The 24,918-nt window shown below is 43.2% G+C and overlaps 1 protein-coding gene across 1 annotated transcript in view; it reads left to right on the top strand.

The window, feature by feature from the left end:
- Positions 1 to 24,918, top strand: part of PC (pyruvate carboxylase) — a 525,492-nt gene that overhangs the window by 459,888 nt on the left and 40,686 nt on the right. The window contains exons 11-16 of the mRNA XM_088442518.1: positions 17,095 to 17,239; positions 18,234 to 18,323; positions 18,750 to 18,971; positions 20,903 to 21,059; positions 21,537 to 21,777; positions 21,913 to 22,162. Coding sequence (XP_088298644.1) covers positions 17,095 to 17,239; positions 18,234 to 18,323; positions 18,750 to 18,971; positions 20,903 to 21,059; positions 21,537 to 21,777; positions 21,913 to 22,162 — 1,105 coding nt within the window. The remainder of the gene's footprint in view (positions 1 to 17,094; positions 17,240 to 18,233; positions 18,324 to 18,749; positions 18,972 to 20,902; positions 21,060 to 21,536; positions 21,778 to 21,912; positions 22,163 to 24,918) is intronic.

A 24,918-nucleotide genomic window follows, 5' to 3' on the forward strand; every position in this document is an offset into this window, starting at 1 on the left:
GCGGACTGAGCGCTGTTTAGTACCATATTCTTAATATATATATATATATATATATATATATATATACACACACACACACGAGGGTTGTCCAATAAGTAATGCCTAAATGCTCATAACTGTAAAATAATATGCAACATTTATTTGAAAGTTTGTAGTTTAATATTTCTGCTAGCTATATATGTATTTTTGTTTAAGTAGTCAAGAAATACCATGGAATCCAAGATGAAACAAAGAGCCATCATTGAATTTCTGGAAAAAAAAGGCTGCAGTGCTACAGAAATCCACAGAAGACTGAAAAAAGTGTATAGTGAGAATACAATTGACTATAGCAATGTCAGAAGGTGGATGAAATTTTTTTAAATCGGGAGAATCGTCCATGTGCGACAAACCTTGTGGTGGTAGATCATCAACTGCAGTGACAGCAGAGAACCAGCACAAAGTCGATGCCATGATACAGAAACACCGTCGTGTGACAATCAGACAATCAGATATATCAGTGATGAACTTGAATGTAGCCATGGCACTGTAGAAACACTAATCAATGATTTGGGATATCGTAAAGTGTGTGCTAAATGGGTTCTAAAGCAATTAACCAGGGATCGTAAGGCCCAGAGGGTGGAAGTGTGCAATGTTTTTGGAAAATGCCATTACAGGAGATGAGACCTGGGTATTCCTTTAAGACCGAGAAACAAAGGCCCAATCAAAACAATGGAAACACCCAAGTTCACCTACGCCAAAAAAGTTTAAATCAAAGCGATCCGTAAACAATGTTATGGCCACATTCTTCTGGGATTGCCAAGGTGTTATTCTCATTGATTGGTTTGGTTCCAATTACTCAATCAACAGTGATCGATACATTATAACACTTAAGAAGCTGAAAGAAGCCATCCGCAAAAAAAGGTCAACAATTCCACTGTCAAATGTCATCTTACACCACGACAATGCCAGACTTCACACTTCGATGGCAACTTCTGCGGCCATTGCCAAAATGGGGTGGGCAATAATGCCACATCCACCATAGAATCCTGATTTGGCCCCTTCTGACTTATATCTGTTTGGCCCTCTCAAATACTGTCTCCGGGGTCAACATTTTGAAGACATAGAGGTTGTTAAAATGGTCATACGTTCCTGGGTCAAACACCAACCACTGGAATTTTTCCAAAGTGGATTCACAGCTTGGGTTGAGAGGTGGAGAAAGTGTTTGAGGGCAGATGGTGAATATTTGGTGAAATTTTCAAATCTGTATCTATAATAAAATTTTAGTTGTGAGCATTTAGTTTTTGAACAACCCTTGTGTGTGTGTGTGTGTGTGTGTGTGTGTATATGTGTATATATATATATATATATATATATATATATATATATATTTAGAGACTAAAACATTCGATGAGAGATATCTACTTGTAGTTTTTTTTTTTCTTGTGTTAATAGCTTTCTATCTTTAATTCTACATGTTAACATCATTTTCAAAACAAAGAATGTATATTATATGAATTGCATCAGTCTTTGGGTTAGACTGCTGTCCTGAACAGCAAACAAACCAATTATGGTCAATTGAGAAACTGCTCAAGGGAGGAAAATAAATTATGTATTCACTTACACACAGTAAGCCTGGAGAGTGTTTTTGTGGGGTGGGTGCACTTCACTCTGATAAGCTTATCGTTTGTGCTAACAGAACATTTAAAATGCACTTTATACACGCACAAACTGCTGTATATGCACACTGTGTCGCTGTATACGGTAAACATTGTACAGATACACTGTGATTTACTAAATGTTAGCATGCAGTAACCCCTTAGCTGCTGATGGTTTCCTCACCCCTGTGCTGTGAGAAGTTTTCGATGTCTACTCTCGCCACATTCAAACATCAATATCACAGATTTGTTTTCTGCAGTAACCTCATAAATGTATACCAAAAGCAAACGTGATTTTTTTTTTAATAAACTCCACAAAGAAATGCCTTGTGGCTCTTGCTTTGGCATTGATTACCGATTCCGAAATTGCTAAAGGCAGGAATCTATCTGCACTTGAAAATGATGATTGTTTTTGCTAAGTTTTGCCGTTTAGCTCTAAACACTTGCCACGTCTAGGAATAATAGGAGAGCCCAACTCGTCAAGCATTTTTTAAACAAGAAATCCTACCACATTAAATGAGGGGACCCCTTTTTCATTTGAAACAATAGAGGGAAGAACTGGGCTTTAGATCCCCCCCATCTATGTTTTTTTGTGTACTGTTGTCTGGTGTTTGAAAGCGAGTACTCCCTTCTTTGAAACAGTGGTACCACCATGTATGTTAGGGCCAGTATGGAAGTGATAAGGCACAATGTGCCCTCCCCCATCTTTGAAGAAACATAATTTTTATGTAGTGCAGAATGTTATTGGATGCCGATCAGTAAACGATAGCTGCTAAGGAGTCATGCTTGCCACCTTAGCGGGACTCCCCTCTTTCAAATATGGGTGCCCCTACATGTGCAAATGCCAGTATGGTGGTGATAGGACACATGTAGTGTTAGCTCCCATTTATGGAAAAGACATGTTTACCATCGTTCAGGGCAATGTTGCCTTGTGAGTATAGTTGATCACCAGAAGATATTGGCTAAATGGTCATATCGTTTGATGGATTCCCCTCCGTGCTACTCCCACAAGTGAGTTTGCCTGTATGGCAGATAAGGCACATTTTGGTGCCCTAGCCCATCTATGGAAAACTTTTTTTGTTTTCTGTAAGTAAGATATTGTCTGGTGATCACCGGAAGCAAGGTAGTGTGACTTATTCCCCCATTCCCAAACTCCATGAGCTTTCTGCGGTGTAGGCATTAATGTCTGGTGATCACAGGAAACAAGGTTGTGTGACATATTCCTCCATTCCCAAACTCCATGAGCTTTCTGCAGTGTAGGCATTAATGTCTGGTGATCACAGGAAGCAAGGTTGTATGACATATTCCTCCATTCCCAACTCAATGAGCTTTCTGCAGTGTAGGCATTAATGTCTGGTGATCACAGGAAGCAAGGTTGTGTGACACATTCACCCATTCCCAAACTCCATGATCTTTCTGCAGTGTAGGTATTAATGTCTGGTGATCACAGGAAGCAAGCTTGTGTGACATATTCACCCATTCCCAAACTCCATGAGCTTTCTGCAGTGTAGGCATTAATGTCTGGTGATCACAGGAAGCAAGGTTGTGTGACATATTCACCCATTCCCAAACTCCATGAGCTTTCTGCAGTGTAGGTATTAATGTTTGGTGATCACAGGAAGCAAGGTTGTGTGACATATTCACCCATTCCCAAACTCCATGAGCTTTCTGCAGTGTAAGCATTAATGTCTGGTGATCACAGGAAGCAAGGTTGTGTGACACATTCACCCATTCCCAAACTCCATGAGCTTTCTGCAGTGTAGGCATGAATGTCTGGTGATCACAGGAAGCAAGGTTGTGTGACACATTCACCCATTCCCAAACTCCATGAGCTTTCTGCAGTGTAGGTATTAATTTCTGGTGATCACGTTGATCGTCAGAAGTGATGTTCTAATGGCACCAATGGAGATATAGGGTCTTACAGTTCTCCCCCCTCCCAGTTCTTGGCAATATTATTGTTGATGCCAACATCAATAGTCAGATCCCACCCCCCATGGCCATGTAGTACCAATGGGAAATAGGCAGGGCCATATTAAGAGAGGAAGGCGCCCATTTACAGTCTCCGCCTGGGCCGCCTCTAGCTGGCAGTGCACGGAGTAGTCTAGTGTGTATTCGCAGGTCTCAAAAAAAATGGTGTTGTGGGCATTTTCCCTGGTTATTTTTCTACTGCGCATGCACAAATCCACAAATGGCCACTGCCCTATTTTTTTTTTGTACAGCACTGCTATAGTGGGACTCCAGAGAGGTGAGTATTACAGAACATTGGTGTAGAGCGTGTGGTGTGAGCCCCACACACCCTGCACCTATTATAGAGACGCCGCTGGGAACAGTTTTTTGTTTTTTTCTTGAATGTAATTTCTTAATGGGGCATTTCACTGTTGATTACGAGTTGGACTCATCCTCCACAATTTTAAGGTACATCCAGAGGATGAGCCCCAGTAAAACAGTTGATTGATCTAGTGCAAATTTAATTCCGAAACCAAATACCCTCCCCCCCTTTGGGCGAACCATTCCCCCCAATTTTCCAGTTTGGTTTGTTAGGTCTGGATTTCTACTGTAAGAATTCTTGCACATTTGTAATTATACGTCACTCACTGCACACTTACACAATGTGCACATTCACATTAATTGATGAATAGTCCTCTGTAATTGTACTGGCATCGTGTGTACGGAATGAAATGTGTATCTTTGCTCATATGCAGAGTTGTACGTAATTCTGCAGTCGGACTGCCCCTGTCTGTACGCTTGGTTTCATATCCACCCTCATTATCAATGTGCAAAAGATCCATCTGAAAACATGTATATACTGTACTCATTCCGACGACATGCTCTCAGTGAAGTTTGCCTACATTGAACACTCCATTACCACTCATTTACATGCCTTCCGCCATGAGTGAGATGGGACTGGGGAGCAGATGTACTAAGCCCTGGAAAGTGATAAACTACTAACCAATCAGCTCCTGTCATTTTTCAAACACAGCCTGTAACTTGACAATTAGGAGCTGAGTGGCTGGTAATTTATCACTCTATTTATCACTTTCCATAGCTTAGTACATCTCCCCCTGAGCTCCGTACACCTCTGGCTCCGGAACATGTGCAGTGCAAAAAAACACAAGATCTGTTTGCAAATATGAGTATTCAGCTCTGCACCAGCCCAACTATCAATATAAATACTTAAATATCCTATTTTTCGTTGATTGTCACAATTAACAATGTTTGCATTATCCACTTTACAGCGTAATGTTTGTTTTATAGGTGTCATGATAAACATTGCAGGTGCATAAACCCATCCACTAGTTATTATGCCACATTCAGGCAGTGCCAATATCTGATGATAGCACTGTATATGAATGCAGGATCATCAAGGGTCTATGTATAAAGCTGAGGAAATCCCGATCAAGTGTGTTTTGTTTTTTTTCCATCGGTGATAGTTGTGTTTTATTTTTTCTTCCTTCTGCTTTCACTCTATAGCTTAGCACAGGTATGGCGCTGCTATCACTGGAAACCAATCTAACAAGGATCCTGGAGTTACATGCACTGGCGCGATCCTCCTATTATTACTACCTCTGATGGAAGATAACAGAGTAAAAATATAATTAAACAAAAGTGCATTACTGTTTAAATATAGTATATTGTCATTGGGAAGGGTTTTAAAGTAGTTTCATTTTCTTTATCTATTTTTTTCTTTTGTTTGTTGGGGGAAGTGAAAGGCCAAATCTGGGCTTACAGATCCACTGCGATTTCACAATCCATCTACAGTGATTCTTGTCCTGCAATACGTGGAAAGAAATGATAGTTCTGTATATAGTATGCACTCTCAGGAAGCTGATTGGTTTATTGTATATAGTATGCACTCTCAGGAAGCTGATTGGTTTATTGTATATAGTATGCACTCTCAGGAAGCTGATTGGTTTATTGTATATAGTATGCACTCTCAGGAAGCTGATTGGTTTATTGTATATAGTATGCACTCTCAGGAAGCTGATTGGTTTATTGTATATAGTATGCACTCTCAGGAAGCTGATTGGTTTATTGTATATAGTATGCACTCTCAGGAAGCTGATTGGTTTATTGTATATAGTATGCACTCTCAGGAAGCTGATTGGTTTAGTAGGAGTATGAATTGCAAGTGTTAATGAAAGAGGAGGGGGATATGCTGTGCGAGTGATTCCTCACTTTGTGCACAGAGTGCTGTGACTGAGAGCTGAGTGTAGTACCGTATTTTCACAGGCAGATCATTTTGAAATGGACGCAATACAAAGTGAATACTTGTCAGAAAGCGTGTAGTAAATGTCAATTCTTATACAATATGTGTGTCACGGCCAGGGTATTTCAGCATGGCGCTAGGCGGGTGTTACCTTGAGGTCGTTGTGGCGCGGGCTGTCTGGTGGCGGAGCTGGTGTCTGGCGGGGGGCTTTGGCTGCGCGCGTTGTTGTGCGGGCCTGTTGTCACTCTGCACTGGTAAGGCCTGGCGGCGTCTCCGTTCCGTTTGGCATGGGCGCCGCCATCTTGCCTTCTGGCCATGTGATGCGGCTGGCCAATCCTGGTGACTCACATGTTCCCTCCGGCCAGTAACAGCACGGCATGGGGTATTTAGGAAGGGTCAGTGCCTTCCTTCTTTGCCAGTGCAACGTGTATCTCAGCCTAGCTGAGAGGGAGTTCTCTGTGCTTATCCTGTTCCTGTGAACTTGCTGTCTGCCAGTCTGCCTGTCAGCTCCTAGCTTCCGCTGGACTTCCCCGCTTCCTCCATCACCCTTGCCCATACCTGAGTGCCTGAGTCTGCTGACATCCTGCTCATTGCCTTAGTTCACTACCTGCATACCTGGCTATTATTTTCCTGCATCACTACCTGCATACCTGGTTTATTATTTTCAGTCTCACTACCTGCACACCTGGACAGCTCTAATTGTTTCTACTTGGACATTAACCCATTACTCCCACCACAGAACTCTTGTGCACATTTATATATTCCTGGACTTTTATTTACTGCCATATTTTATGTCTTCTCAAGCACTTATTAAAAAACCTAGTTTTTTATTCAAATCCGCTTCTGTGATCGCTCCTGCTACCACCCCGGGTCCACAAACAACCCAGAACATAACAGTTTGCACTGGCCCCATGGAGCCGGCCACGGATCAGGAGTCAGGAGTGGATTTGTTCCAGTGCATTTCTGGTAGTTTAGAAAATCTGGAAAACATGCAGCATCAGATGGCTCAATTTCTGCAATAGATGTCCTAGCGACAGGATAGTTTGCAAACTTCCTTTTCTACCCCTGTAGTACCAGCATCTACATCCGCATCAGCGTCTGGAAATACAGGAGGCAGATCATCTCCCCGCTTACATCTTCCTTTACCAAGTGAATTTGACGGCAACACTAAACCATGCCGTGGATTCCTAAATCAGTGTGACATACATTTTACCCTGCAGCCTGACAACTTTCTAACTGCAAGAACTAAAGTGGCTTATATAGTCTCTCTGTTAACCGGCCAGGCCTTAGAATGGGCTTCCCCACTCTGGGAGCGCTCAGATCCGTTGCTGGATAATTACGCAGGCTTTGTGTCATCTTTCAGGAGGATTTTCGATGAACCTGGGCGTACTGTATAAGCATCATCAAACATCATGACACTGAGACAAGGGATCCGTCCTGTCATTCAATATGCCGTGCAATTTCACATTTTAGCATCAGAACTCAAATGGAATGAGGAAGCCCTCACCTTGGCCTTCTGGCATGGGTTGTCAGACCGACTAAAGGATGATCTAGTCACTCGAGAGCTTCCCACTAATCTGAACGACATGATTTCATTGTGTATCAAAGTTGACCTACGCTTCAGGGAACGTCAGGCTGAAAAACACAGGTCATTTGCCCCCTCCATTTCTACCCATCCCATTCCTTCTCCTATTGAAGAGGAGCCTATGCAGGTGATTCATATACACCTCTCCAAAGAAGAACGTCAGAGAAGAATGCAAAAAACCTCTGTCTGTACTGCGGAGAGTCCGGACACCTGCTGATCTCCTGCTTCCGTAAACCGGGAAATGACAAATCCTAACTGACCCTGGAGACATCAAGTTAGGAGTTATGAGCCCGTCTCCAAAAATTAAAGATTTCACGATTACCCTAGCGTTGGATCTTAAACCCAAACCTGTCTTTGCTACTGCTCTACTTGACTCGGGAGCAGCCGGAAATTTCATAACGTCTAGTTTCATAGATAAATTTCAGATTCCCTGTTCGTCTCTCAACCATGCCATCTCTCTGACCTCTATAGACGGACGCCCTCTAACTAACGGGATAGTCACCAAGGAGACTCAACCAGTATTGGTCCGAATTGGAGCACTTCATTCTGAGTCCTTAAAATTTCTGGTGATATCAGAGGCCTCTCAAGAAATTGTTCTTGGTCTACCCTGGTTGCATCAACATAATCCCAGGATTGATTGGAGTTCTATGCAGATTCTGTCATGGGGTATGGACTGTCAGAAATCCTGTCTTCCAAAAATTCGACTTGTAAGAAAGACAGTTCCATTAGTTTCTTCTGCCATTCCCAAGGAATATCAGATGTTCACCGATGTGTTCTCTGAGCAGCAAGCAATTATCTTACCCCCTCATAGGGAATGGGACTGTCCAATTGAATTGATACCTGATAAGACACCACATCATGGTCGTACCTATCCACTGTCCTTGCCTGAGACTCAAGCCATGACCGAGTACATCCGGGACAACCTGGCAAAGGGGTTCATTCGCCCCTCTACCTCACCAGCCGGAGCTGGGTTTTTCTTCGTTGGCAAGAAGGACGGTGGTCTAAGACCATGTATCGATTATCGAGGCGTTAATGACATTACTGTAAAGAATCTATACCCTCTTCCCCTGATTACTGAGTTGTTTGATAGGGTCAAGGGCTCTGTCATTTTTTCTAAATTAGATCTGAGAGGGGCTTACAACCTCATTCGTATCCGAGCTGGCGATGAATGGAAGACCACTTTTAATACCAGAGATGGACATTTAGAATATTTAGCAATGCCTTTTGGATCGTGCAACGCCCTTGCTGTCTTTCAGAGTTTCGTTAATGAGATTTTTCGGGATCTGTTATATGTTTCCGTTGTTGTCTATCTGGATGACATACTGATTTTTTCACCCTCCGTGGCTAAACATCAAGAACATGTTAAAGAAGTTTTGACCCGTTTGAGAGAAAACCACCTTTACTGCAAACTGGAGAAGTGCATCTTTGGTGTGCCCAGTGTACCTTTTCTCGGCTACGTTTTTTCTGGCTCCAGTTTGGAAATGGATCCCAAGAAGGTACAAGCAATTCTGGATTGGACCCGACCTCAGACACTGAAAGCCATCCAGAGATTGTTGGGCTTCGCCAATTATTATAGACGCTTCATCAAGGGATTTTCTACATTGCTGGCCCCCATTACAGCCTTGACCCGCAAAGGTGCTAATCCTTCCCAATGGTTACCTGAGGCAGAGTCTGCCTTTCATCTTCTAAAACAGGCCTTTATCACAGCACCAGTTCTTCGACAACCAGATCTGGACAGGCCTTTTTTGTTGGAAGTAGCCGCATCATCTGAAGCTGTGGGAGCAGTCTTGTCTCAACGTTATGAGGACAACCGAGTCCATCCTTGTGGGTTCTTTTCTAAAAAATTCTCACCTGCCGAACGGAACTACACCATAGGTGAGCAAGAGCTACTAGCTGTTAAGCTGGCAATGAAGAAATGGAGATATTTACTAGAAGGTGCTAAGTTCCCATTTACTGTATTTACGGACCATAGAAATCTCCTATTTCTCTAACACCTTCAATGTGTGAGTCCTCGTTTAGCCCACTGGGCAATATTCTTTGCCAGGTTTCAGTTCATCCTGACCTTCCGGTCTGGAGCACTTAATCAGAAGGCTGATGCCCTATCGAGATCTCTCCTCTGTGATGATCAATCTGAAAATCAAAGCAATACCCCTGTCTTGGAATCAAGAGTCTTTGCCGCATTACAGCTTCAGCCTCCTACGGGAAAATCATTTGTGGTCCTGGAATTAAGGAAGCGGCTTCTCACTTGGGCACATTCCTCTCGCTTCGCAGGGCACTCAGGCACTCGGAAGACCTTGGAGTTCCTGAAAAGACACTATTGGTGGCCTTCTATGAAGGCAGATATAATGGAGTTCATCTCTCCTTGCTCCTCCTGTGCCCAGCATAAATCATCACGACAAGCTCCAGCTGGGTAATTGCTTACACTACCTACTCCATCACGTCCATGGACACATCTCCATGGATTTTGTCACAGACCTGCCAGTCTCTCAAGGCTTCAACACCATCTGGGTTGTAATAGATCGATTCTCTAAGATGGTCCACTATATACTGTTGAAGAAGTTACCTTCTGCCCCTGACCTGGCACAGTTGTTTGTCCAACACATATTTCGTATACATGGCCTTCCTGCTGAAATTGTCTCTGACCGTGGTGTGTAGTTTACTGCGAAATTCTGGAGGGCTTTGTGTTCTGTTCTTCAAGTGAAGTTAAACTTTTCCACGGCCTACCATCCGCAAAGCAACGGCTCCACCGAGAGAGTTAATCAAGATCTAGAGACTTTCTTAAGAATTTTTATGTCATCTTCCCAGGACAATTGGGCTGTCTTGCTGCCGTGGGCCGAGTTTGCACACAATGCTTCCTACCACTCGTCAACTAACCAAACGCCATTTCAGGTTGTTTATGGCCTTCATCCTCGTGTTCCCGAATTCCGAAGCCTGCCTGTTTTTGATGTTCCGGCCGTAGAGGACACGGTGCAGAATTTTGCTGCCATCTGGACTCAAGTACGGTCTGATTTGTTGAAGGCATCCTCTCGCTATAAGACCCAGGCCGATAAGAAGCGTAGAATAGTTCCACGCATGCAAGTAGGAAACCAGATCTGGTTGTCTACCCGGAACCTTCGTCTAAGAGTTCCTTCAATGAAATTTGCACCCCGCTTCATCGGTCCCTTCACCATAACAGAAGTCATTAATCCAGTGGCTTACCGTTTACAGTTACCCCCATACCTAAAAATTCCTAATTCCTTCCATGTTTCCTTATTAAAGCCCCTGGTCCTGAATAAGTTCCATAATGCTCTACCTGCTTCTCCTCGAGTCCAGACGGAGAGAGGAGTTGAGCTTGAAGTCGCCCATGTCTTGGACTCTCGTCTGTGCAGAGGTCATCTACAGTATTTTCTGGACTGGAAAGGTTACGGTCCAGAGGAACGTTGCTGGACCGATGCTCGTGATGTCCACGCTCTCACGCTCATCAGGAGATTCCATTCTGCCCATCCGGAGAAGCCTGGTGAGTGTCCTGAGGCCACCCCAAAAGGGGGGGTACTGTCACGGCCAGGGTATTTCAGCATGGCGTTAGGCGGGTGTTACCTATGAGGTCGTTGTGGCGCGGGCTGTCTGGTGGCGGAGCTGGTGTCTGGCCGGGGGCTTTGGCTGCGCGTGTTGTTGTGCGGGTCTGTTGTCACTGCGCTGGTAAGGCCTGCCGGCGTCTCCGTTCCGTTTGGCATGGGCGCCGCCATCTTGCCTTCTGGCCATGTGATGCGGCTGGCCAATCCTGGTGACTCACATGTTCCCATGTGCCAGTAACAGCACGGCATGGGGTATTTAGGAAGGGTCAGTGCCTTCCTTCTTTGCCAGTGCAATGTGTATCTCAGCCTAGCTGAGAGGGAGTTCTCTGTGCTTATCCTGTTCCTGTGAATTCGCTGTCTGCCAGTCTGCCTGTCAGCTCCTAGCTTCCGCTGGACTACCCCGCTTCCTCCATCACCCTTGCCCATACCTGAGTGCCTGAGCCTGCTGACATCCTGCTCATTGCCTTAGTTCACTACCTGCATACCTGGCTATTATTTTCCTGCATCACTACCTGCATACCTGGTTTATTATTTTCAGTCTCACTACCTGCACACCTGGACAGCTCTAATTGTTTCTACTTGGACATTAACCCATTACTCCCACCACAGAACTCTTGTGCACATTTATATATTCCTGGACTTTTATTTACTGCCATATTTTATGTCTTCTCAAGCACTTATTAAAAAACCTAGTTTTTTATTTAAATCCGCTTCTGTGATCGCTCCTGCTACCACCCCGGGTCCACAAACAACCCAGACCATAACAATGTGTTTTTGAGAACCAGTGTCACAGAATGTTTAGGCAGCACTTCTGATGCACAGTAAGCTGAGGTGATTTCTCTACCAGCTTGGCACGTCTGGAACTGCAATTTTCACCCATTCTTCTGTGCTATGTTGCTAGGTGTTCATCACTGTTGAAGAGCAGCAATTTGAAAATTGTTCTACAGATTCTCAATAAGATTAAAGTCTAGGCTTTGATTCTCCCAGAAAATTTATGTTTTTGTACTTTGCAATTGGCCTTAGTCCTCCTAGAATCTAATGGGCTTATTTATGAAGCACCAAAAAGCCCATTAAAAATGCTTTTTGCTATTCCCAAAATTACAGTATCTTCCCCATATGTCATTATATTATATATTTATGAAAGACCGTTGTCCTCTAATTAGTATTGCCTGGAAACCGGGCTTCCAGTGCACACGTGTGCCCCAGCAGTGTCCAGTCACGCTTGCGCAGAACCTACTTGGCCTGGCCATCGAAGCAGTAAGTATGTGCTTCCCGCTGCTGCCAGTGTCACTGAGAACTGAGCTTTGCTCAGTTACCCAATGTTGTTTGTTTTTTTTGTAAATAGGCCCGAAAAAGATGACCTACTGTATTAAAGCGATAGACAGTTTTTTCAGGCCTGTTTGATAAATATGCCCCTCAATCTTTTCCTAAGTTCTAGGTCTTTTGCAAACTAGCGTTTTTTTCTCCAAGATTTGTTTATATCCTTTTTGCCTATTTTGATTTATTTTCCATCCCCTCCCATGGCATTATGCTCCTACTTCCATACTTCACATCAGGAGCAATAGTCTTGGGAGTGGTTAGGTACGGGATGCCAGCAGTCACAATCCTGATGCTGGCATCCTGGCAGGGTTAGGATACCGACACCCAGGGCAGCTATCAGAGATTGCGGGTCCCGGCTCTGACAAATAGGCGTGCCCCCCCCCCCCCACACACACACAATGCAGCCTCACACCTCTCCTTATGGCTATATCGATATGCTAAGCTGTACGCACTCCAAGATGCACCTGCAGCATACGTGCCAGTGATATGCCTCCAGATATTATTTTATGTATGTACAGCTATATATATATATATATATATATATATATATATATATATATATATATATATATATATATATATATATATATATATTAGAAAAAATAGACAAGCCGGCACTCCATATGATAAACCTTCTTACTTGCCCAGGTGCCATCCAGGGTTCATGTTCCAAGCCCAAATATAACGCCAGCAATTGACGCGGCACTCACAGGTCTTGTACCAGAAGTCACAGAGAGATGTCTCTATTGTCAACATTTCAGTTTATTCCACCTTTTTCAACCTTTTGATAAAGGTTGAATAAACCGAAACATAGACAATAGAGACATCTTTCTGTAACTTCTGGTACAAGACCTGTGAGTGCCGCCATCAATTGCTGGAGTTATATAACATATATATACACACACACAGGAACCAGCGCTAACGTTATACAGTAATTTCTAGATTTAAAGTGACAATTCGTTTTAAAGGAAAACCAGGTTAGTTGCTCCAGTGTCTGCAAATAGCAGCCCAATACATTGGGGCCCATATACGTTGAGTAACAAGCTGCTGTTAGCTCTGGCAAAATTTAAACAAAACTTCTGCCAGGATGTAAGAAAGCAGGGACAGCCCTGTACACCAAAATGAAAACTGAAAAAGGGGTGCTGGAACCGGAAGGAATAACAGAGGGATTGCTGCACATTGGGAATTTTTGTAGGACAAGATATGTATGTGTATATACCACGTTTGTTTACACCAGATTGGAGAGTCTTGGAGTGCCACCTAAGTGTTTCCTATATATACGACATTGTAATCGTGCAGTCGTTTCACAGTCTGTGCTGTGCCTACACTGAACGATCAGTCGCTCAGTGTAGGCACCCTCCCTCATCCCTGAACATGGGTAATCTGTCGTTATTGGCAGATTGACCAGCATGTTCAGGCGATGATAGATATTAAAAACGACCAGCGGGAGCGCACATTGCTGGTCGTTTTTTAAATTTTCATGGCCGATTTGTGAACGAATAATGAATGATAACTAAATCGTTATCGTTCAATCGCTCATTTTGATTGGGTAGTGGATACCCGCCTTTACACAAGATAAGGGAATCCCTGACCGAAATAAAAAATTACCCAAGCAGCCAGGTGCATCAGCATGGGTGCCCTGTGGACCCTATGGATCTTGAAGAAAAGAAGTCATCAAGGTAAGTCTACCATAACTCTAATTTTCTTCTTCAGGGTCCATTGGGATCCACAGGTATACCATGGAGATGTCCTAAAGCAGTTCCCCTAAGGGTGGGGATACTCCTGAGCAGAAAGGAGAACTCGTCGCCCAAAGGACGAGAAGGAAGAAAAGTTTGGACAGAAGACCACGTGGCTGCCTTACACAACTGTTCAGCAGAGGCACCACGACTAAATGCCCACGATGGTCCTACAGATCAAGTAGAATGTGATGTCACCGTCCTTGCGACAGGGAGATCAGCCTGTGTGTACACCTGAGAGATATCATGTGTAGCCATCTCGCCAGAGTCTGCTTATTAGCTGGCCATCCTCATTTGTGAAAAACATATAATACAAAAAGAGCCAAATCACTGCGGAGCTTGCGGTTGAAAACCTCAACCGTAGGCTCCGGCTCGCAGTTTCGATGGTCGCGATGGTCAAGACCATCGCGGCCATCAAACTGCACGCTCGTATAGCCTGTGGGTGGTGACCCACAGCTATACGAGCGTCCAGGAGGACGCTCCATTTTCATGGAGGCCGGCCCTCATTCAGAGCGTGCGCTCTGCTCAGAGCGTACGGCTCTGAATGAGGGCCAGAGTTTGTACGCTCCACATAAATACGGAGAGCACGAACTACATACAGGGAGGCTTTCTGTAGGAAAGATCTGGAGCCTGAGAAGCTGGAACTACAATTTCTTCATTCACCTGAAAACGGGAAACTACCGTAGGAAGGTCCATTGTACGAAGAACAGCTTTATCCTGGTGAAAAATCAAAAATGGGGAGTGACACAAGAGCGCTGCCAAATCAGAGAGACTGCGCGCAGCAGAGGCAGCGAGGAGAAAAAGCGTCTTCGCTGTCAACCGTTTCAAATCCACAGAGTCCAGAGGTTCAAGTGGGGGAGCTTGTAGCCCTTTAAGAGCCATAGACAAGTCCCACGGTGCTACCGGTGAAACAAAAGGGGGCTAACCTCACAGAACTCCCTGAAAAAATATTCTAATATCTGGTAATGAGGCAATCTTTCTCTGGAACCAGACTGAAACCAGATACCTACACTTTCAAAGTGTCCAGTCGGTGACCACGGTCTAAACCCGCCTGGAGAAAAACCAATACCCAGGAAATCTATTCACATCGTTGTGCGAATATGACGCATTTAAAAGTAAAGACGCTCGGCGCTACCAAGTCACGCCATGGCATGGCGCGACTAGAAGGTCTGTTTAACGCGTCCGGAGGCTAGATGTACAGTATGTGGATCCATCTGTAGCTGTCATGATGTAAGAAAATAACATGAACAATGTGACCAGTGATGAGCATTCTTTATTGCCACTGTACAAGCATTTCACCATTCAATTAAAGCTCATCTCCTACATGTTATTAAGCCTGGGTAAATAGTGAGCATCGGTTTTTAATTCCATCTTGTGTACATAGTCACGTGTGCACAGAGATGTATGATACATGTATATTGCACACAGTAGGGAGACTCCTGCTTTAGTGGCGCATCAGCAATTCTCAAAATAACTCCTGATTATTTCCCTCAGCGATAGAACTTCTAGAAATGTGAAAACAATGTGCATTTATTTTATTTTATCTTGCAGAACTGGAACATAGGTGACAAACGCTAAAATACTAGGAATCAAAATGTTTAATAAGGAAATCACATTTCTTTCTAGTTAACAAATGGTGTGTGAGTGGCCTCCTAACAACAGTGTTTTTTTCTGACCTGGTATCATCACAGGTAAAATTATACAAGCACCCTTCTGTCCCTTATAGAAGACCTGGAAATATGTACTGGTTATTAAACAGAGGGCCGTGTTTTACAACAGAAACATTAAAGACTTACAAGGGTGACCGATTGAGTATCTTAATGACGCCACCAAGAAATGTTATTCTACTTAAACTTTCCCTTTTCCAGCTACATGTTGGCTAGAGCTGTGCCTCATGTGTCAATCTTATATCTTATAAGGTTTGCTAAAGTGCTCATTCATAGTAATTAACATGAGAAAATACCATGAAAGGTTATAGTTTCAAGGTGCTTGTGACAAAAAGAAATGAACAGCATACTACCTACAGTAACCGTGTAGGTTTTAGGATCTATTGAAGTGAGTCAAACAATGGATGAATCATTTTGATCAACTTGCACGCGTACACCCATCCTGAAAACTTGTTCTATAAAGTCCTGCTGCTGGCAGTATTTCATATGAAAATACACATGAAACATTATGTAACCTGATAAAGAGTGTTCTGGTTAGCAGCAGTCAATATATAACTATATTTTTATTTGGCAATTTACACCTTTCATTAGAGGTTGCCAGCAAATCATATACAGATTTCATAGGACCCTCTCTCACACTCCCTTCAGAGTTGCACTGGTCCGGTCTAATCATCATAGCTCTAATTAGCAGGTCTTACAGCAACCAGAGTGATGCAGCTAGCAGTTCCCAGGAGTCACAGAAATGGGACATTGGCGTCATCCTCTGTGTGCGTGCGCGGCTCATCTCCTCTCTCTCTCTTGTCCTTTTTTCCCCTCCTTTTCTTCCCTTGTTCTTACAGTCTGCATTTTCCCCTCAGATAATGTTCTGCAGTATCTAATAAAAATATAGCTAAGATTATTTCACTTACAATAACTATCTGAGAGACACTACAAAGTTTACAGACAGTACACCAGTGTGCTTTACAAAATAGTGTGAATTCAGTATTCTCCCTTGTGCAGTCTTTCATGTATTACTGTTGGACAGTGTGTGAGTTTCTGTGACTTTATGAGAAATAACTGTTCTCTGAGGCATAATAGACCTAAGCAAATATCTTCAGATTTGTCTAACTGTAGTAAAAGGCAGTTTGTGAATGTTGCCCTCAGCCTATAGACATGAAAGCTCTGTCTGCTTTTTGTATTTCTATTTTTTTTTCTACTGTTTCATTCAATACTTGTCATACTGTAATATAGGTAAGATCCAGCTTATTTTCTATAGTTAACAATGTAATGTAACTGTTTTCTTATGCTCATTACTACACAAGGAGTATTATGGCCTTTGTTGTTTACATTAACACAAAACTGATGACTGACTTTTACTGATTTACATGTATATGATTTTTCTTTTCTTTTAGACAAATATTCCTTTCTTGCAAAATGTCCTGAATAATCACCAGTTCCTACATGGAACGGTGGACACCCAGTTCATTGATGAAAACCCTGACCTCTTCAACCTGAGACCAGTGCAAAATAGAGCACAGAAGCTTCTTCATTACCTTGGTAAGCCTGACCGCTATGTAATGTATATGTAATTATATAATGTTTCATTTACAGGACCTACAGGTATGTGAAATCTAAATGTACGCTGATTGGTGGGATGGAGATAAGAAAGTAAATAAAGTAATATATGTATTTGGTTTTGCATATTGCAGAGCAGGAATAGGATGAGTAGTACCTTTAGGAGTACTCAGAGAAAGGTATAACTAGAATTTTATCCTAGATTATTATTATTTTCCTTTATTTATATGGCGCCACAAGGGTTCTGCAATGCCTCACATTAACAAATGAGAAAACACATAAAACAACGACTTACAGTACAAGACAATACAGAATAAGAACATAGTTTATAAACATTGCTGCAGCGATCATAACACTCAAAAAAGCAGCAGGGCGTCAGCTACAAAGAGTAAAGTTCCCTTGTGGAGAGTTTTGTGTAGATGATCGTATGAGTGAGGGAAGGAAAAGCACATAAGGAAAGAGGGCCCTGCTCGTGAGAGCTTACATTCTATAGGGGGGGAGACAGACAGGGGTGATACAGATAGGGTAGACACGGAGGAAGAAGCATGTAAGCAGCAGGTTAGGATGAGAGCTGGAAGGCTTTGAATTAGTGAGTCTTGAGAGCCCGTTTGAAGATTTGTAGAGAGTCGGAGAGGGAGAGAGATCTCTTGGGCTTATACCCAGCTGATTAGTTGCGGAGAAGAAGACAAATTACATGGTTGATACTGTCTTTAATTATATTGGAGATACAAGGAATGGGTGAATGGAGACAGTGAGTTTGGTGACAGGGTGTGGGCAAGGTTCTCTTGTTTTGTGCATTACCAAAACTGCGGATAGTGTTGGCGCACGTGATGATATCTCTTGTTAGATCTATTCTGATGTTTTTCTCCAGAGTTTATTTATACGGTATACAGTATCTGTACAGGTAAAAAAAAATATTGTCTAATGATGGTCAAAGCAACTAACAAAGGTATAATCTTATAAATCAATTTTCTAGGTCATGTGATGGTAAATGGCCCAACCACACCCATTCCTGTTAACGCCAAGGCATCGACTATAGATCCTGTCATCCCCCTGCTCCCGATGAGTAAGTGCCAATGTTACTAACTATCAGCAGCTACCAGCTATGTTACCAACCATCGGCAGCTACCAGCTATGTTACCAACCATCTGCGATGCTTTGTTTACAACCCTATATTATTACTTATAAGCAGATTGCCTTATTTCTGGACAAGGGTTTATAGCAGATGTTCATACAAGACATTCGTTTTAGATTTCGGCTGAAGTAGGTGAAACTTATAGTTGGAAACAGTGTGATGCTTTGGAAAAGTGGGTAAAATGTTATAGAAATATAACATTTACATTTCCCTTATGGTTCTCAGAAGTGACATAGATGTATTATATTTTCTTACATTACATGAGACGACACATATCAGCTTTCCTTTGCTCTAAATATGTAAATAATCACTGTATAGCTGCTGTTATGTGCTGTAATATGTTTCCGTATATATCAGGTGAGCCGCCTTCTGGATTCAGGGATATCCTCCTCCGTGATGGTCCTGAGGGGTTTGCCCGTGCCATACGCCAGCATCGTGGTCTACTCCTTATGGACACTACATTCCGAGATGCCCACCAGTCGCTCCTTGCTACTCGTGTTCGTACTCATGACCTTAAAAAGATTTCACCATTCGTGTCACACAACTTTAGCAATTTCTTCAGTTTGGAAAATTGGGGAGGTAAGATGCTTTGAATCCTGGGGAAGTACTTGTACGTTACCAAATCACCGAAAGTACTCACTAATGTAAATGTCTCCAACTCATTCGGTCTGGATTTTTACCCCCATGTATTACATAATGCTTCATTGCACATTTTTCTCACTTTCAGCTGCTTTTTCGAGTCTCAAGTCTGACTTGCTATTGTTTGCCATTAGAGGGCTGGGATGGGCGTGTAGTCGCAGGAAAGGTACAGCGAGGTCATGCGGTGGGTGTGTGGCTGGCAAATAGTCCCTCCTGAAGGGGTCTGAGTTGTGTGTACTCTGACCCTGGTGTAAGTGTAATGTTGAAAAAGATGACTGCATCTGTTTGTAAAACACACACATTTATCCAAATACATATAAGCAGCAGAAGCAGTGCTTTCAAAATCACTTTACATGGCACGGAAACCTTGATTTACAGAAATAGACTGATTCATACACAGTTGGGGAAGCCTCACATTTAATCATAAGGGATGAAATGACAAAAAAAAAATATTTGCATCTGCTTCATGGAGCAATTCAGATGCCACTCATTACCTGCACTATACAACCAACCACTTGCATATGTTTTCATTGTGAGCTGCAATTTTTGTACTCCCTGTGAGGCCACACCTCTCGTCACAATCCAGTCCTCTCTCACCCAGATATGACAAGGGGAGGCAGTCGCTGCCAAGTTTGGGGAAGGCCATCGAATGCCTTTTGATGTAAAACCATCAAGAGTTTGAAGAGTCGATGGGCATCATGAGCTGCAGACATGTAAATATGGAGGGCCAATAAGAGAATTCTGCGGCATCTAAGCGCTGCACAATCGGGAAGAGAAAAAAAATGGCGCATTACCATCTGACCTCTGCCATTTATAGCAAAACCATCGACCATCAATGTCAAACCATAGATGGTTGCTAACCATTGATGGCCATCTCTAGCCAATAGGAGGGAGCAGTAGACTTGTTCATACATCTGACTCTAAATACTGTAGGATGCAGTGTTGCGATTTAAAAAAAAAAATGTGATTGCACTTGTGACAGACTCCTGGGTAAGGCCCACTATATAGCCAAGATTAGAGATTATGTATTCATGCAGATGAGCATCATACAGATGAACCACTCCTGATTTCTTTAACACTCTCATTAATGGAAATAAGATTGTGTGTCTCTGGGACATTTGACAAATTAGGTTATTAATATTATTTTTTTTAGGTAGTGCAATTGTTCTATACTGTAAGTAAATATTAGGCTCTATGGTATATTTAATGCATGAAATTATAGCAAATTTGAACTGATTACTGGAAATGATAAATGATGATTTAAAATATAGTACAGGTTCAGTTTCCCATATCCAAATATTCCAAAATACGGATTTTTTTTTAGCATGACTGAGATAGTGAAACCTTTGCTTTTTGATGGTTCAGAGTACACAAACTTTATTTGTAATAATATTGTATAAAATTACAGACAGGCTTTGTGTATAAGGTGTATATATACCTTTCCCAAGATTTTGATAATGGTATGCATATATTCCAAAATACAGAATATTCCAATATCCAAAATGTCCCTGGTCCCAAGCATTTTTGATATGGGAGACTCAGTACTTCCATTTGATGTAAGAACTGGATTACCATATGATAACCTGCCAGACAGAAGAGCAAAGAACCTTTCCTAAAGAAACTGAATGCATCAACCTGTAGACTTCATGCCCTCACAGACACTATACTGTAGATCCTCTTTTGCAGAACCCCCTTTTTTTTTTTACAAATAATTTGAACTATTAGTTTCTGAGATCACTGGATATGTAATGAGTATGCTCAGCTCAGGTTTTTCCTCCATACTTGCACTATTGCAACATGGATGAGACACTTCTGGTAATGACATGCAGACATTTCTGGCACTGTATCATATTGTGGACCTCTTCCTGCAGGTGCTACATTTGACGTTGCTATGCGATTCCTGTATGAATGCCCTTGGAGACGCTTGCAAGAATTAAGGGAACTAATTCCTAACATACCGTTCCAGATGCTGCTGAGAGGTGCAAATGCTGTAGGGTACACAAACTACCCTGATAATGCCGTTTTCAAGTAAGTACGTTTTTAGGTAACAGAATAATTAGGTTCTGGCTTCATTATTTTATTCATAATTCAAGCTGTATGCAGTCACATTGTCAATGCTGACAATGTCGACATTCATAAAGTTGACACTAGAATGTTATTATGTCTACATGGTTAAAATGTCAACAACATAAATGTTGACACATGAAAAGATTTCTACATTGTCATGTTAACATTAGGGTTAGGGTTAGGGATAGACTTACCTGAAAACCACATTTTCAACATTCTGACCATGAAAGCATTTCATTGGTATCGACATGCTGAATGACGACATGATGGGCATGACGACATTTTACTGTTGACATAATGACCATTATGAATGTCGAACTAATCTACCAAACCCAATTAAAGCGAATCCCCTGTTTAATAAACCCAAAAGAGTAATGCTAATGTATATCATGAGAGGAAATGGTTCCAACTCTTAATTTTGTTTGTTTTTTCCTTTAGGTTTTGTGAGGTAGCTAAGGAGAATGGAATGGATATTTTTAGGGTCTTTGACTCTCTTAATTACCTGCCCAACATGATTTTGGGTATGGAAGCGGCTGGCAGAGCTGGTGGTGTGGTAGAAGCTGCCATTTCCTATACTGGTGATGTGGCGGACCCCACTCGTACCAAGTACACGTTGGACTACTATGTGAATCTGGCTGAAGAGCTTGTGAAGGCTGGAACACACATCTTGTGCATTAAGGTACTTTATAGAAAGTTTGTTTGCAATATAACATACACACCCATGGACCCCCAAAGTGAGAAATGTCTGAGTGATGCAGTCAGTCTTTTATGTTATTCTTCAACACTTGGTATTAATTGGTCTTTCTCCTACTAGGACATGGCTGGGCTGTTGAAACCAAAAGCTTCAGATTTGCTTATCCGAGCTCTGAGAGACAAGTTCCCAGATGTCCCAATCCACGTGCATACCCATGACACAGCTGGTGCTGGAGTAGCCTCTATGCTGGCATGTGCAGAAGCTGGAGCAGACATTGTAGATGTTGCAATTGACTCCATGTCTGGAATGACCTCTCAGCCTAGTATGGGAGCTATGGTAGCATGTACAAAGGGCACAAACCTAGACACAGGTAACTACAGAACAAAATAGGATGCATGTAATGTTCATCTTTGAATATATTTAGAATGTGAATGCATACTTAATGTTGTGGTAGGTTACTATCCTTATACCCGTTGAGGTAACCAAAGTCATAACTATAATCTTACAAATTAATAAATAGTTATTCTATCCGGTGCACTGATTAAGAATATGTGTAGGACTATGAATCAGTATATTAGTATTTTTAATATTAAAATTTGCACAAATAAGCATACATAAATGAATTGTAAACATCAAATAAATGAATTTGTCAGATAATAGTAAAATATATAAAAACAAAAGCAACACATCTAAAATATATATATATATATATATATATATATATATATAGTGTAAGATGCAAATAATAGCAGAAACATAAGTCCTTCCCATATGCTTCAGACATATTAATAAGAGTGTCTCCCTAACTACAGTTAGTATGGCTACGTATAGTATTGAAATATACAGAAGTAATCGAGTTTGGTTGCTGCCGCGGAAAATAATATACTTATAACTAGGATATTTGTGTCATTGGTTTATATTTGAAGGGTGCTGAGCTTCTACAAAACGTTGCTATGGGTCTCAGTAATATCTAGAGAATGCTGTAATAATAAGCCTGTTCCTTAATTTGTTTTGTTTACCTTTCTGGTACTGGGTAGAAGGGGTACACCTCTCTGGTAGCAGGTACACCTTTCTGGTACTGTGTAGCAGGTACACCTTTCTGGTATTGGGTCGTAGGTACACCTTTCTGGTACTGGGTAGAAGGGGTACATCTCTCTGGTAGCAGGTACACCTTTATGGTATTGGGTAGCAGGTACACCTTTCTGGTATTGGGTCGTAGGTACACCTTTCTGGTACTGGGTAGAAGGGGTACACCTCTCTGGTACTGGGTTGTAGGTACACCTTGCTGGTAGTAGGTACACCTTGATAGTACTGGGTAGTAGGTACACCTGTCTTGGTAGTAGGTTCACATTTCTTGTACTGGGTAAGTACCCTGCTTGCCTCTAGAGCAGGGGTAGCCAACATCGGTCCTCAAGAGCTACTAACAGTTCACATTTTCCAGACCACCTAGCTGGTGCACAAGTGTATTCATTACTCACTAACACATTTGAAAAGATCCACAGGCTGAGCTAATTATTTCACTTGTGATTCTGTGAGGACACCTGGAAAACATGCACTGTTGGTAGCTCTCGAGGACCAGGGTTGGCTACCTCTGCTCTAGAGCACAAAAAGAAGGGAACGCTGATTGCAGACATAAAAGTAGCGTGTAGCCAGGGTGCATGCCACGGCTCCCCCCCCCCTCAAATGTTCCAGGGAGGAGGCGGGTCCATATGAGATTAAAGTAAAGAGAAGTAAAAATAAAGATATGGGACAGCCCCCTGTAGTGCTGCCCATATGCAGTGCCCCCTGTAGTTGAGTCCTTATGCAATGCCCCCTGTAGTGGTGCCCATATGCAGTGCCCCAGGAGAGGTCCCCCTTACGCAGGCCTCCAGTAGTGCCCCCAGTAGTGATCCCCCCCCTATGCAGTGCCCCTTATACAGTGCCCCCAGTAGTGGTCCCCCCTGTGCAGTACCCCTTGTGCCCCCAGTAGTGGTACCCTCTATGAAGTGCCCCCAGTAGTGGTACTCCCTATGCAGTGCCCCAAGTAGTAGTGCCCCCAATAGTGGTAACCCTTAAGCAGTGCCCTTTAAGTAGTGGCCCCAGTTGTAGTCCCCCCCCCCTATGCACTACTCCCAGTATTGCCCTTTATATAGAGCCCCCAGTAGTGGTCCCCCAATGCAGTGACTCCAGTGGTAGTTCCCCCCCTATGCAGTGCCCCTAGTAGTAGTCCCCTCCCCTTGTAGTGCCCCTAGTAGTAGTCCCCTCCCCTTGTAGTGCCCCTAGTAGTAGTCCCCTCCCCTTGTAGTGCCCCTAGTAGTAGTCCCCTCCCCTTGTAGTGCCCCTAGTAGTAGACCCCTCCCCTTGTAGTGCCCCCAGTAGTAGTCTCCCCCTTGTAGTGTCCCTAGTCGTAGCCGTCGTCCCCTCCCTTGTAGTGCCCCCAGTGGTGGACCCCCCCTATGCAGTGCCCCCAGTAGTGGTCCCCCAATGCAGTGCCGCTAGTAGTTGTCCCCCCCTTGTAGTGCCCCCAGTAGTAGTCCTCCATCCCCCCTTGTAGTGCCCCCCCAGTAGACACACGTAATTAAAATAAAATAAAACACTTACCTGAATCCCCGCTCCCGCCATCCGCTCCTCCTTCCGTCGTCCCGGGCTGGCCCGCTCTGCATTATGGGAGAGACGTCATGACATCTCTCTCATTACCCACTGCGAGAGCCGGAAGATGGAGCTCATGAGTGAGCTCCAGCCCGACTCCGGCAGTGGGCGCAGCAGCCAATGAGAGTGACAGACTCTCATTGGCTGCTAATTAAAACAAACACACACAGCTGCCGGCGGCTGTGTGTTTGTCATTGTGTAGTGCTGACCGAACTCCGTCCAGTCAGCACTACACGCTCGGTGCAGCTGTGTCACAGAGACACAGACTGCCCGCGGCCCGCATGGCGCTGCGGCCCGGGGGGCATATGACACCCTGCCCCCCAACCCAGCCCGCCTCTGCCCGGCAGGCTGTCAGCTTACAGGTACACAGTGGGCGGCACCTTTGGCGCCTGGATCTTGTGCTCCACTGGAACCGCCCTCCCTACGCCCCTGGGTGCAGATCTAGGTAAGCTGCTATATTCAACAGCAATTAAATTACTGGCATAACTAAGCACACCG

The sequence above is a fragment of the Taudactylus pleione genome, unplaced genomic scaffold, assembly GCF_031769625.1.
Source record: "Taudactylus pleione unplaced genomic scaffold, aTauple2 ptg000313l, whole genome shotgun sequence".
NCBI classification, from domain to species: Eukaryota; Metazoa; Chordata; class Amphibia; order Anura; family Myobatrachidae; genus Taudactylus; species Taudactylus pleione.